At 42.1% G+C, this 15,076-nt stretch overlaps 1 protein-coding gene across 8 annotated transcripts in view; it reads left to right on the forward strand.

Annotated features, from left to right (window-relative positions):
* The window catches only part of ATPSCKMT (ATP synthase c subunit lysine N-methyltransferase), a 764,992-nt gene that overhangs the window by 593,992 nt on the left and 155,924 nt on the right, over positions 1-15,076 (forward strand). For 6 of the 8 annotated variants that reach the window (XM_077269466.1, XM_077269461.1, XM_077269467.1 and 3 more), the window contains one exon: positions 14,005-14,055. The exons of the other annotated variants lie outside the window; for them this stretch is intronic. In XM_077269466.1, coding sequence (XP_077125581.1) covers positions 14,005-14,055 — 51 coding nt within the window. The remainder of the gene's footprint in view (positions 1-14,004; positions 14,056-15,076) is intronic. 8 annotated transcript variants of the gene reach the window in all.

The raw sequence follows: 15,076 nt of genomic DNA on the forward strand, positions 1-15,076 counted from the left end.
AAAAGAGAGAATGTTTAAAAATAATAAAAAAAATGGTTATACTCACCCAGACATCTCCTCAGCGGCGTCCGTTCCTCTTCCTATAGCTGGTGTGTGCGCGCAGGACCTTCCATGACGTCGCGGTCACGTGAGCGGTCACGTGAGCGGTCACATGACCGCTCACGACCAATCACAAGACAGTGATGTCATCACAGGTCCTTCACCACACAGCAGCTATAGGAGCCGAAGCGGCAGCATGCAGCGGTGAGGCGGGAAGACATCGAGGGTGAGTATAGGACTATTTTTTATTTTAATTCTTTTATTTTTGACCAATTATATGGTGCCCAGTCCGTGGAGGAGAGTCTCCTCTCCTCCACCCTGGGTACCAACCGCACATAATCTGCTTACTTCCCACATGGTGTGCACAGCCCGTGCGGGAAGTAAGCAGATCAATGCACTCCTAGGTGTGCGGAATCCCCGCAATTCTGCATTTTTAATGAACATGTTGCTTTTTTTTCCGCGATGCGATTTTTTTGCGGAAAAAATCGCAACATTTGCACAAAAAATGCGGAATACACTGTAAATAATAGGAGGCATATGTTAGCGTTTTTTTCGCGTTTTTATCACGTTTTTATAATGAAAAAAACGCGAAAAAAACACGAAAAATCCTGAACGTGTGCACATGGCCTTACCCAGGGTCTTTCAGTCCAACATCAAGATAAGGTAAACAATGGTGATGGGATTAAGTAGCACTATTAGCATATAAGCACACATCAATAAGCAAAGCTTAACCCACTCAATGTATCAGTGGGCAAGTCTGTCCTCTTGACCCACCAGACACAAACACCTAAATTCACAAGCCAATATACAGACGAAAAGCCAGTTCTTTTGGCTTTGCAAAAACATGGCTGTCTGGGAAATTAAGATACAATCTGGTTTCTTCACATCTGGTATCGCTGTAATTGCACCTACCTGAAGAATAAAGTCGTCTAATCACTTATGCCGCATGAGGAACGGCATAAAAAATAAATAAAACCAATTCTTCACATGCTGTTGATTTGTTCATTCTGCCTCACAAAGATCCGCAGTAAGGCTCGGCGCACATTTATCCTGCGCTCTGTGCTGAATGCTTACACCCAGGTTTCCGTGTAAATTTCTGAAATACGTGATTCATACGGAACCTCCAATGGAAGATTACTTATAATGAGGCACATGGAGACACATCTGGCCTATGATCCGGAGATGTCCGTCTTTTTATTAAGTGGGCATAAAAGAGCCATCGGCCACAGTTTTCTGCACCTCTGAAAAGACACCAAACAGCGAACAGATGGAGTCTAATGTAACTGCTGCCACGTTATAGTGAGTGGATCTCTTGGGGGTTTCATCTGAATTGCGTCATTCAAAGATTTAAAGGGAAACCTTGATGTAAGTGTTGAGCGTAGAGCGCTGGATAAATGTGATCCAAGTTATGTAAAATGTTCCCAATAAAAGCTTCAACCCAATAAAAAAAATCCCCACTCAGGTCTATCATCTGTTAATGGCAATATTGGGTGAGTTCCACGTTGATGGTAGCACAAAGGCTCTGGAAAAGTGAATTGGCTTCTCACCCCCAAAAGAAATTCAGCAAATTCTGCGCTCCCAAATCCAAACGCCCCCTCTCTTCTAAACCCTGCATTGTGCCTAATCCACATTTAGCATCCACTTGTTTGTCATTTCTGTAGCGATGAGAGCCTGCCTAATTTATAGGTTGTGGCAAAGTCACTGGTAAAGTACTGGAGGGGAGATATGTGTCACTACGCTTAATGGCGTCCGTGATGTGATACCCAGAATATTTTCCTCCAGCACAGTAAGTGTTGGGAGGATTAAGCTAAGTTGCATAAACGGGCTGGCTTTTATGTGGACAGCAATAGAGTGGGTAGGTGGATGTCCACCTTATCAGAACCTGCAGAGTCGGCACCGCCGTGTGCTGACAGGACCTGTTTGATGTCAGTCATGTGTTCAATCACATGAGGGAGGAGTCAAATGGTCTGGGGCTTAAATAGCTGGGCTTCAGAGGCAGTCTTTGTTCAGAAGGACTGGAGAGAGGACCTCTAGTGGTTTGTATCCTGAGGAGGAAGGGCTGAACCTGTGTTGCTCCAGAGCGGGCTGCTACCCTCAAATGTATGGACTCTGTTACAGCATTGTTTTCTTTGTTTTTATTCCTGTTTTTGCCTGAAGGGCTGTGTTACTTTCCCCATCTTGTTGGTTTATGTCGACATATAATAATCCAACCGAAGATTTAAAGTGACAGTGTTCCTGTTTTATACCTCTGTGTACCGCCGAGTGAGTTGAACTACCACAAGATGCATGATCTGCGCACAATATATTAGCACTACAACGTACTAACGTACTGGTCACTGCAACGTACTGATCACTACAACGGGTGTTTGCAATTTTCACTCAGCAACATCCACTGCTGATTGTTTCTGGAAAACTCACATGAAATCAAAATCAGCACCTCTCCTGTAGATAAATTCCCAGGGGTATAATTTCCAAAATGGGATCACTTGAGGGGGGTAATTCTGCTTTTCTAGCACTTAGGGGATCTGTATATGGAGTCCGCAAGCTATTATAGAAAATTCTGTGCTCACCACACATCTAGATAAATTTCTTGAGGGGTCTAATTTCCAAAATGGTGTAACTTGTGGGGGTTTTTCCACTGTTTAGGCACATAAGGTGCGTTCAAATTGAGAGATGACATCGATAGACCTTTCCATCAAAGTCTGCATTCCAAAACGTCACTTCTTCTTTTCTGAGCCTTGCCACATATGGGGTATCTGCATACTCGGGAGAAATTGCACAACAAATGGCATGGTGCAATTTTCCCTGTTACCCTTGTGAAAATACAAAATTTGGGGCTAAAAAACATTTTTGTGGGGAAAATGTGATTTCTTTTTTTTTTTTTTTTAATTTTCACGGCTCAATGTTATAAACTTCTGTGAAGAACCTGGGGGTTCAAGGTGCTCTTGTTTCAAGAATGGTGTCACTTGTGGGTGGTTTCCACTGTTTAGGCACATCAGGGTCTGTCCAAACGCAACATGGTGTCCACTAATGATTCCATTAAATTTTACAGTCAAAAAGTCAAATTTCACCCCGTCCGAGCCCTGCCATGTGCCCAAACAGTGGTTTTCTCCCACATGTGGGGTATCAACATGCTCAGGGTACATTTCACAACAAGCTTTGGGGTCCATTTTTTCCTGTTACCCTTGCAAAAATAAAATATTTGTGACAAAAAGTTGAATGTTCATTTATTCCTTACACTTTTCAAAAATTCATGTGAAGCACCTGAAGGGTTAATAAACTTCTTGAATGTGGTTATGAGCACCTTGAGGGTTGCAGTATTTAGAATAGTGTCACTTTTGAGTATTTCCTGTCATATAGGCTTCTCAAATTCACTTCAAATGTGTTGTCCCTAAAAAAATGGTTTTGTAAATTTTGTAGGAAAAATGAGAAATCGCTGGTCAAATTTTAAACTTCATAGCAACAAAAAAATAAGGTTAAAAAATGGTAAAGTAGACATGTGGGAAATGTTATGTACTGAGTATTCTGTGTGATATAAATTCTATAACTTAAGGGCTTAAAAATGAAAAGTTTGAAAATTGCTACATTTTCAACATTTTGACAAATTTCCATTTTTTTGCATATAAACACAAGTCATATCTGAAATTTTACCACTAACATGAATTACAATATGTCACCAGAAAACAATTTCAAAATCAGTAGGATCCGTTGAAGCGTTCCAGAGTCCACATTATGTGGAACAAGCGATCCACATAAAGTGACACTGGTCAGAATTGAAAAATTTGGCCCTGTTGTCATGAAAACAGGTTCAGGGTGTGAAGGCGTTAAGTTAAGTCAGGAACACAGCACTTGTATATTAACCCCTTTCTGCCATTGGACGTACTATTCCGTCCATGTGGGGTGGGCCCTAATTCCCAAGGACGGAATAGTACGTCCAGCACGATCGCAGCTGACATCCGGCACTATGTGCCAGGAGCGGTCACGGACCGCCCCCGGCACATTAACCCCCGGCACACCGCGATCAAACATGATCGCGGTGTGCCAGCGGTACAGGGAAGCATCGCGCAGGGAGGGGGCTCCCTGCGGGCTTCCCTGAGACCCCCGGAGCAACGCGATGTGATCGCGTTGCTGCGAGGGTCTCCTACCTCCTATCCCTGCAGGCCCCGGATCCAAAATGGCCACGGGGCTGCATCCGGGTCTTGCAGGGATTACTTCCGGGTGCCGTGCAGGTGCTTGTAAGCCTGCACGGCTGTAAGTGAGATCGGTGATCTGACAGAGTGCTGTGCACACTGTCAGATCACCGATCTGTAATGTCCCCCCTGGGACAAAGTAAAAAAGTAAAAAAAAAAATTCCCACATGTGTAAAAAAAAAAGAAAAAAAAAATTCCTAAATAAAGAAAAAAAAAATATTATTCCCATAAATACATTCCTTTATCTAAATAAAAAAAATCAAACAATAAAAGTACACATATTTAGTATCGCCGCGTCCGTAACGACCCCACCTATAAAACTATATCACTAGTTAACCCCTTCAGTGAACACCGTAAAAAAAAAAAAAAACCGAGGCAAAAAACAACGCTTTATTCTCATACCGCCAAACAAAAAGTAGAATAACACGCGATCAAAAAGACGGATATAAATAACCATGGTACCGCTGCAAACATCATCTTGTCCCGCAAAAAACGAGCCGCCATGTAGCATCATCAGCGAAAAAATAAAAAAGTTATAGTCCTCAGAATAAAGCGATGCCAAAATAATTATTTTTTCTATAAAATAGCTTTTATCGTATAAAAGCGCCAAAACATAAAAAAATGATAGAAATGAGGTATCGCTGTAATCGTACTGACCCGAAGAATAAAACTGCTTTATCAATTTTACCAAACGCGGAACGGTATAAACGCCTCCCTCAAAAGAAATTCATGAATAGCTGGTTTTTGGTCATTCTGCCTCACAAAAATCGGAATAAAAAGCGATCAAAAAATCTCCCGTGCCCGAGCATGTTACCAATAAAAACGACAACTCGTTCCGCAAAAAACAAGACCTCACATGACTCTGTGGACTCAAATATGGAAAAATTATAGCTCTCAAAATGTGGTAACGCAAAAAATATTTTTTGCAATAAAAAGCTTCTTTCAGTGTGTGACAGCTGCCAATCATAAAAATCCGCTAAAAAAACCCGCTATAAAAGTAAATCAAACCCCCCTTCATCACCCCCTTAGTTAGGGAAAAATAAAAAAAATTAAAAAAATGTATTTATTTCCATTTTACCATTAGGGTTAGGGTTAGGGCTAGGGTTAGGGCTAGGGTTAGGGTTAGGGCTAGGGTTAGGGCTAGGGTTAGGGTTAGGGCTAGGGTTAGGGTTGGGGCTAGGGTTAGGGTTGGGGCTAGGGTTGGGGCTAGGGTTAGGGTTGGGGCTAGGGTTAGGGTTGGGGCTAGGGTTAGGGCTAGGGTTAGGGTTAAGGCTACAGTTAGGGTTGGGGCTAAAGTTAGGGTTAGGGTTGGGGCTAAAATTAGGGTTAGGATTACATCTACGGTTGGGAATATGGTTGGGATTAGGGTTAGGGGTGTGTCTGGGTTAGAGGTGTGGTTAGGGTTACCGTTGGCATTAGGGTTAGGGGTGTGTTTAGATTAGGGTTTCACTTATAATTGGGGGGTTTCCTTTGTTTAGGCACATCAGGGGCTCTCCAAAAGCGACATGGCGTCCGATCTCAATTTCAGCCAATTCTGCATTGAAAAAGTAAAACAGTGCTCCTTCCCTTCCGAGCTCTCCCGTGCGCCCAAACAGGGGTTTACCCCAACATATGGGGTATCAGCGTACTCGGAACACATTGGAGAACAACTTTTGGGGTCCAATTTCTCCTGTTACCCTTGGGAAAATACAAAACTGGGGGCTAAAAAATAATTTTTGTGGAAAAAAAAATTTTTTTATTTGCATGGCTCTGCGTTATAAACTGTAGTGAAACAATTGGGGGTTCAAAGCTCTCACAACACATCTAGATGAGTTCCTTAGGGGGTCTACTTTCCAAAATGGTGTCACATGTGGGGGGTTTCTACTGTTTAGGTACATTAGGGCCTCTGCAAACGCAATGTGACGCCTGCAGACCATTCCATCTAAGTCTGTATTCCAAATGGCGCTCCTTCCCTTCCGAGCCCTCCCATGTGCCCAAATGGTGGTTCCACCCCACATATGGGGTATCAGCGTACTCAAGACAAATTGGACAACAACTTTTGGGGTCCAATTTCTCCTGTTACCCTTGGGAAAATACAAAACTGGGGGCTAAAAAATAATTTTGGGGGGAAATTTTTTATTTTTTTATTTTCACGGCTATGCTTTATAAACTGTAGTGAAACACTTGAGGGTTCAAAACTCTCACAACACATCGAGATGAGTTGCTTAGGGGGTCTACTTTCCAAAATGGTGTCACTTGTGTTTTTTTTTTACTATTTAGGTACATTAGGGCTCTGCAAACGCAATGTGACGCCTGCAGACCATTCCATCTAAGTCTGCATTCAAAATGGTGCTCCATCCCTTCCGAGCCCTCCCATGCGCCCAAACAGTGGTTCCCCCCCACATATGGGGTATCAGCGTTCTCAGAACAAATTGGACAACAACTTTTGGGGTCCAATTTCTCCTTTTACCCTCGGGAAAATACAAAACTGGGGGCTAAAAAATATTTTTTGTGGGAAAAAAATGTTTGTTTTATTTTTACGGCTCTGCATTATAAACTTCTGTGAAGCACTCGGTGGGTCAAAGTGCTCACCACACCTCTAGATAAGTTCCTTAGGGGGTCTACTTTCCAATATGGTGTCACTTGTGGGGGGTTTCAATGTTTAGGCACATTAGTGGCTCTCCAAACGCAACATGGCGTCCCACCTCAATTCCTGTCAATTTTGCATTGAAAAGTCAAACGGCGCTCCTTCCCTTCCGAGCTCTCCCATGAGCCCAAACAGTGGTTTACCCCCACATATGGGGTATCAGCGTACTCAGGACAAATTGTACTACAACTATTGGGGTCCAATTTCTTCTCTTACCCTTGGGAAAATAAAAAATTGGGGGCGAAAAGATCATTTTTGTGAAAAAATATGATTTTTTATTTTTACGGTTCTGCATTATAAACTTCTGTGAAGCACTTGGTGAGTCAAAGTGCTCACCACACCTCTAGATAAGCTCCTTAGGGGGTCTACTTTCCAAAATGGTGTCACTTGTGGGGGGTTTCAATGTTTAGGCATATCAGGGGCTCTCCAAACGCAACATGGCGTCACATCTCAATTCCAGTCAATTTTGCATTGAAAAGTCAAATGGCGCTCCTTCGCTTCCGAGCTCTGTCATGTGCCCAAACAGTGGTTTACCCCCACATATGGGGTATCAGCGTACTCAGGACAAATTGTACAACATCTTTTGGTGTCCATTTTCTCCTGTTACCCTTGGTAAAATAAAACAAATTGGAGCTGAAGTAAATTTTGTGTGAAAAAAAAGTTAAATGCTCATTTTTATTTAAACATTCCAAAAATTCCCGTGAAACACCTGAAGGGTTAATAAACTTCTTGAATGTGGTATTGAGCACCTTGAGGGGTGCAGTTTTTAGAATGGTGTCACACTTGGGTATTTTCTATCATATAGACCCCTCAAAATGACTTCAAATGAGATGTGGTCCCTAAAAAAAATGGTGTTGTGAAAATGAGAAATTGCTGGTCAAATTTTAACCCTTATAACTCCCTAACAAAAAAAAATTTTGGTTCCAAAATTGTGCTGCTGTAAAGTAGACATGCGGGAAATGTTACTTATTAAGTATTTTGTGTGACATATCAGTGTGATTTAATTGCATAAAAATTCAAAGTTGGAAAATTGCGAAATTTTCAAAATTTTTGCCAAATTTCCGTTTTTTTCACAAATAAACGCAGGTAATATCAAAGAAATTTTACCACTATCATGAAGTACAATATGTCACGAGAAAACAATGTCAGAATTACCAGGATCCGTTGAAGCGTTCCAGATTTATAACCTCATAAAGGGACAGTGGTCAAAATTGTAAAAATTGGCCCGGTCCATAACGTGCAAACCACCCTTGGGGGTGAAGGGGTTAAGGTCATAGAATCATAGAATGGTAGAGTTGGAAGGGGCCTCCTGGGTCATCTGGTCCAACACCCTGCTCAAAGCAAGATTTACTAAATCATCCCAGACAGATGTTTGTCCAGCCTCTGTTTGAAGACTTCCATGGAAGGAGAACTCACCACCTCTCGAGGCAGCCTGTTCCACTCATTGATCACCCTAACTGTCAAAAAGTTTTTTCTAATATCTAATCTGTGTCTCCTCCCATTCACTTTCACCCCATTGCTTCTAGTCTTTCCTTGTGCAAATGAAAATAAAGATGATCCTTCTACAATGTGACAGCCCTTGAGATATTTGTAGTCCGCTATTAAGTCTCCTCTCAGTCTTCTTTTTTGCAAGCTAAACATTCCCAAAACCTGTAACCGTTCCTCATAGGACATGGTTTGCAGACCTGTCACCATTCTGGTTGCTCTTCTCTGAACTTGCTTCAGTTTGTTGATGTCTTTTTTTAAAATGTAGTGCCGAAAACTGGACACAGTATTCCAGATGAGGTCTGATCAAAGAGGAGTCGAGGGCAATAATGACTTCATGTGATCTAGACTGTATGCTTCTGCTACTACATCCAAAAAGAAGAAACATAGGAGTTTGTGGTAAAAATCTTATAACAATCTTTATTGAAACCATTAAACATATATCAACAGACACAGATTAAAAGATGTGATAAAAAAAGGACACCAACACAGGCGGCACTCAGTACCATGTAAATGCCAGTCCAAAGGATTCAATCAAAGTGTATTGAAAAAACCCCATCCAATTCCATGTCCATCCCCCTTACTCCCAATTGTTGGAGGGAGGAAATTCGTCAGTATGCCCTGGTGGCTATTGCAAAATTATATTTGGAGAACCATCTTCCATGCTGCCACCATAGTACATATGGTCATGACATCACCATGTATTAAATTGGATGTCTGGATCTTACCAGTACTGAGGCACACCGCTGGATGCACCCCGACGCACGTTTCACCGCTCTATAGCCTTGCTTTCTCAAAAGGAGGGGTGTTTAAGGTCTCCTACAGGACCTTATATATCCATCGTAACCGGTCACGTGTATCACATGACTGACTGCCACTGGGTTTTGTGGACATGGCGCATGCGCCCGCGGCCGGCCGCACCATACCCACGTGACCTGGTGGGTCACCACCAAGCGTCCGAGCAGGAGCAGGTTGGTAACCATGACTCCCAGTCAGATGCCAGCGACAACATGATGTCAGATGACGCAGGGCAGCAGCGGACGGCAAGCGGGCGCATGCGCACCACATCCACAGCAACCTATTAGAAGTTTGAGTCACCTTGCGAAGACTTTTATAATATACATGCACAAATTAGACATTTCAAAGCTTCCATGACTCTAGGATCCCACAAACAATAGTTCATTATTCAGATGACATTCATCTCATATGCTTGTGGTCCCCTTCAACAGTCAAATGGATTCTTCACAAAGCATTCTAAGGTGATGGAAAAGGTCTGAAATATGGAGATCTGATATAGTTCATCATACCGCAGGAGAAAAATTTAAAATGGCAAACTATACAAGAAAAAAACAATAATTAAAATCAAGATCAAAAACACACAAAAACACCGTTAAAACATACAACAGGAAGGAGTCAATTCTCGCTGTGCCAACAATTTTTTAACATTGACCCCCTTATACCTGTATGGACAACGTCAATTCCCCTTATCATAAGCCATTTAGGGTCACAATTGTGAAAGGACCTGAAGTGCTGCGGGATTGATTTTAAATCCGAAGGATCCTCCACTGACCGGGCTGCGCCAGTGTCCCGCACATGCTCCCTCACTCTTATTCTTAGCTCTCTCGATGTCAACCCTATATAAACTAATGAACAGATACATGTGGTATAGTATATTACATTAACACTACTGCAATTGATGTATTCTTTAATCTGAAATTGCTTTTTACCATCTGCCGAGCAGAATGAGGAACAAACATTGGAACAAACCACACAATGGCCACAGGTATAGCATCCCTTTATGGTTTTAGATGATCCATATAGATTTTTTGTTGGTGCCACATAATGGCTCCTAATTAGCAGATCTTTCAAATTTTTCGCCCTGCGTGAAGTCATGAGGGGACGGTTGCTAATATATGGTCCCAGGGAGGGTTCTGTGCTTAAAATTGGCCAGTGCTTAGTCAAAATGGCCCTCATATTATCCCATTCGTGGTTAAATACCAAGATAAATCGAATAGTTTCATCTCCCTTCTTTTTCCTTTTATTCTGATATAGCAACAGGTCACGGGGAGTGGACTTGGCTCTATTGTAGCCTTGTTTCACGCTCCTATTGCTCTCAGGTCCGCGGCTTGCATTTCAAATCTTTCCTCTGTTGAGCAAATCCGCCTCATCCTCAAGAACTGTTCGACCGAGACGGCCCTTATGGTGGCTTGGCTGTGGGCAGATTTTGCGTGAATTAGAGCACTCTCTGTCATAGTCTTTTGAAAAACATCAGTCTGGATGGCCCAAGAAGCATCCACTCCCAGACTAATGTCCATGGTACTGTAAACTCAAGGAAAACTGCTGCAGATCCTCAGGCGTCAAATTCACTGCGGATCCGCAGCAAATTCCGCAGCGCGTCCACATAGCATAAAAGTAAAAAAATAATGTGTCAGGAGGAAGTGCAGCAGCTCGAGGATAAGCTCACACAAAGGGCTGTACAGGTCGGAGGCCTCAAGGAAGAAGCGGACCGCCCGCAGCCCATCACTATGGTCGATGCAGGTGTACAGTGTCTCAACATCTGCTGTAACCAGCAGTGTCCCAGTCTCCACACAGACACCGTCAATCCTGCTAATATATCCCAGAATTGCATTTGGTTTTTTTGCTGCTGCATCACACTGTTGACTCATGTTCAGTTTATGATCTATTAGTATACCCAAGTCTTTTTCACTTGTGCTGTTGCATAGCCCTATTCCTCTAATTCTGTATACGCTTTTTTCATTTTTATTGCCCAGATGTAGTACTTTGCATTTTTCCTTGTTAAAAACCATTCTGTTAGTTGCTGCCCACTGCTTCAGTTTATTTACATCTTTTTAATCCTCTCTCTCTTCTCTAGTGTTAGCTATCCCTCCTAGCTTTGTGTCATCAGCAAATTTGACTCCTTCACGACCTTGCCCTTTTCCATTTTTGCGTTCTCGTTTTTCGCTCCCCTCCTTCTCAGAGCCATAACTTTTTTTATTTTTCCATCAATATGGCCATGTGAGGGCTTATTTTTTGCGGGACAAGTTCTACTTTTGAACGACGTCATTGGTTTTAGCATGTCGTGTACTAGAAAACGGGAAAAAATTCCAAGTGCGGTGAAATTGCAAAAAAGTGCAATTCCACACTTGTTTTTTTGTTTGGCTTTTTTTGCTAGGTTCATTAAATGCTAAAACAGCTATTTTGATTCTCCAGGTCATTACGCATTCATAGACACCAAACATGTCTAGGTTACGTGTTATCTAAGTGGTAAAAAAAAATTCCAAACTTTGCTAAAAAAAAAACAATTGCGCAATTTTCCAATACCCGTAGTGTCTCCATTTTTCGTGATCTTGGGTCAGGTGAGGGCTTAATTTTTGCGTGCCGAGCTGGCATTTTTAATGATACCATTTTGGTGCAGATACGTTCTTTTGATCGCCCGTTATTACATTTTAATGCAATATCGCGGTAACCAAAAAAACCCGTAATTCTGGCATTTCTAATTTTTTTCTCGCTAGACTGTTTAGCGATCAGGTTGGTCCTTTATTTATATTGATAGATCGGGCGATTCTGAACACAATGATACCAAATATGTGTAGGTGTGATTTTTCTTTATTGTTTTATTTTGAATGGGGCGAAAGGGGGGTGATTTAAACCTTTATATTTTTTTTATTTTTTTTCATATTTTTTTAAACTTTTTTTTTTTTACTTTTGCCATGCTTGAATAGCCTCCATGAGAGGCTAGAAGCTGGCATAGCCTGATCAGCTCTGCTACATAGCAGCGATCATCAGATCGCTCCTATGTAGCTGAATTACAGGCTTGCTATGAGCGCCGTCCACAGGGTGGCGCTCACAGCAAGCCGGCATCAGCAACCATAGAAGTCTCAAGGAGACCTCTGGTTGCTATGCCGACGCATCGCTGACCCCCGATCATGTGACGGGGGTCAGCGATGCGCTCATTTCCAGCCGCGCGGTCGGAAGTGCCAGTTAAATGCTGCCGTCAGCATTTGACAGCGGCATTTAACTAGTTAATAGCAGCGGGTGAATCGCGATTTCACCCGCCGCTATTGCGGACACATGTCAGCTTTTCAAAACAGCTGACATGTCCCGGCTTTGAGGTGGGCTCAGCGCTGGAGCCCACATCAAAGCAGGGGATCCGACCTCCGCAGTAATAGTATGGCGGAGGTTGGTAAGGAGTTAATCAGTGTACACGCAATTCCTTCATCTAAATCATTGATAAAGATGTTGAACAATACAGGGCCCAGGACAGAACCCTGTGGTACCCCACTTGAGACATTCTTCCAACTGGATGTGCAGCAATTTAAGACCACTCTTTGTGTCTGATCACAAAGCCAGTTATGAATCCACCTAACAGTTGCCTTGTCCATTCCATACTTAGGCATTTTTTCAATAAGGGTGGTGTGAGATACTTTGTCAAATGCTTTGCTGAAGTCAATATATACTATGTCTACAGCATTTCCCTGATCCAACCCAGTCAGTGATTGTGTCATAGGAGGACATTAAGTTAGTCAGACATGACTTGTTAGTTGCAAACCCATGCTGACTCTAGTTAATCACTTAATTCTTATCCAGGTAATTACATTCATGTTGTTTAATAATTTGTTCAAAGATCTTTCCTGGTATAGAAGTCAGGCTCACCGGCCTATAGGTCCCTGGGTCCACCTTCTTCCCCTTTTTGAAGATAGGAACAACAATTGCTCTTCTCCAGTCTTCTGGGACTTCTGTTCTCCAAGAATTTTCAAAGATTATGGAGAGTGGTTCAAAAATTTTGTCTGCTATCTCCTTCAGTACTGGACACTTGAATTCATTTATGTTAGCTAAGTTTTTCCTCACTATCTTTCTGTTTATAGATATCCTGGATTCTTCTGTTCCTTTAATAGGACAGTGAAGATCAGTTGATGTTACATTTCCTTTCTGAGAGAAAACAGATGCAAAATAGGAATTTAAAAGTTCGGCCTTCTAAATATCCTTTCCTACCATTTCATCATTTTCATCCTGTAATAATCCTATAGCATCTTTTACTTTTCTTTTGCTTTTGACATATCCCCAAAATCCTTTTTTATTGCTATTGACGTCTCTTGCAAGCCTTAATTCATTGTCAGCTTTACTAATCTGATTTGTGCCCTGCAGGTTCTGCAGACAGCATTATATTCTTCTTTAGATATGCCTTCCTCTTTCCATTTGATAAACATTTCTTTCTTCCTTTTTAGCATGTGTTTAAGCTCTGTGTTCATCCATCTTGGTTTCCTTAAATGCTTTGAATTCTTCCCTCTTTTTGGAATTGTTAACAAATGTGTTTTGAGAATCTTATTTTTCAAAATTTCCCATCCTTTCTGGACATTTTGGTCCTTAAGGATGTCCAACCATTGGATCCCTCCGATTCTCTTTCTGAGTCCCTTAAAATCTGCCTTTCTGAAATCTAACCTTAAAGTCCTATAAATCATAATCCCTATAACGGAGTAGTGGTGACATAAACCCAACAATTCCCTTTTGTGTATAAAAACAAAACAACCCGAGATTTAAATTTTAGGACAAATCACCCCACAATCACAAGTGAAGTAAATATCGATTGTTACGCAGCAATGGCATGATGTGAGTGGGGTGCAATATTAAATCTACATACTAATTTTATGATTAAATCTTTTATAGGTCACTTTTTCACAGTACACAAATGTTGTCATATTTGGTGTACCACACATGGTAAGTAATCTACTTTTAATTACATTTGGTTTTCTACACTTAAAATAAAATCGTACACATTTATCATTGTCTATTGTGAGGCAGTGACCGGTATCACATGTAGGGGTCGCTCTGTGTTTCCCCCAGGATGCACTCGGGGGCATATTGAGGCCATGGGAGTGCATTGCAATCACAAGGGTAGCTTGTATGCGGTATAAAAAGTAAGTGTTAATCTTGGACAAACTATTTGTCCAAGGCAGATTTGGGAATACCTACAGGGGTTTTTGTGTTTTGAAACTGACTACAGGACAGTAGTGGTGCAGTCCTGTTCATGCCTTGCTGGGTTTTCCATGTGGCTGAAGGCCACAGGTTGCTAGATAAAGACCCTGCAGAATAGGGTTTGTCTGTTTCAGGGTCAGAGTCAGTGTCAATCTGGTGTTTGCTACAGGGCAGAGCAGTGGGCTCTGCAGAGCTCCACCTGTGTGAGGCAACACAGGTAAGTGGAGCCAAACAGCCAGGGGAGCTGAGACGCCTGGCACCCACAACGTACACAGTGGTGCAGTCACCCACAGTAACTAGTCTTGGTGGTGGACTGGTGTGTTTATTGGCTTCAAACTGGAAGATATGGTTCCCGGCTGCGATCCAGAGGATATCGTGTACTGTGTAATGCTGTGAGTTAAACATTAAAGAGACTGTTGTTTTGAAACTTTGCTGGGTCACTGCCTCATCACTGCATAAGGTGCTAAAGCTGCACTACACTATCTACAGTGCTGCTTGAAAGTTTGATATTCTTTCCTCATTTTATAGATTTCTGAATACACTTGACCTAGAACTACACCTAGTGCTCATGTGTCATATTGCCCCATGGTCCTAGGAGAATTGGCACCAACATCGCTGGAAAGGGGCTGGTGCAGGAGGTATCTGCAATTTTTATTAAAGACAGGGGGAATATAGAATTTATCAAAGGGTTGTCTTAGTAGTGGACAACCCCTTTAAGACTTTAACCCCTTCACCCCCGGAGCTTTTTCCGTTTTTCCATTTT

Source organism: Ranitomeya variabilis, chromosome 6 (assembly GCF_051348905.1).
Source record: "Ranitomeya variabilis isolate aRanVar5 chromosome 6, aRanVar5.hap1, whole genome shotgun sequence".
Lineage (NCBI taxonomy): Eukaryota > Metazoa > Chordata > Amphibia > Anura > Dendrobatidae > Ranitomeya > Ranitomeya variabilis.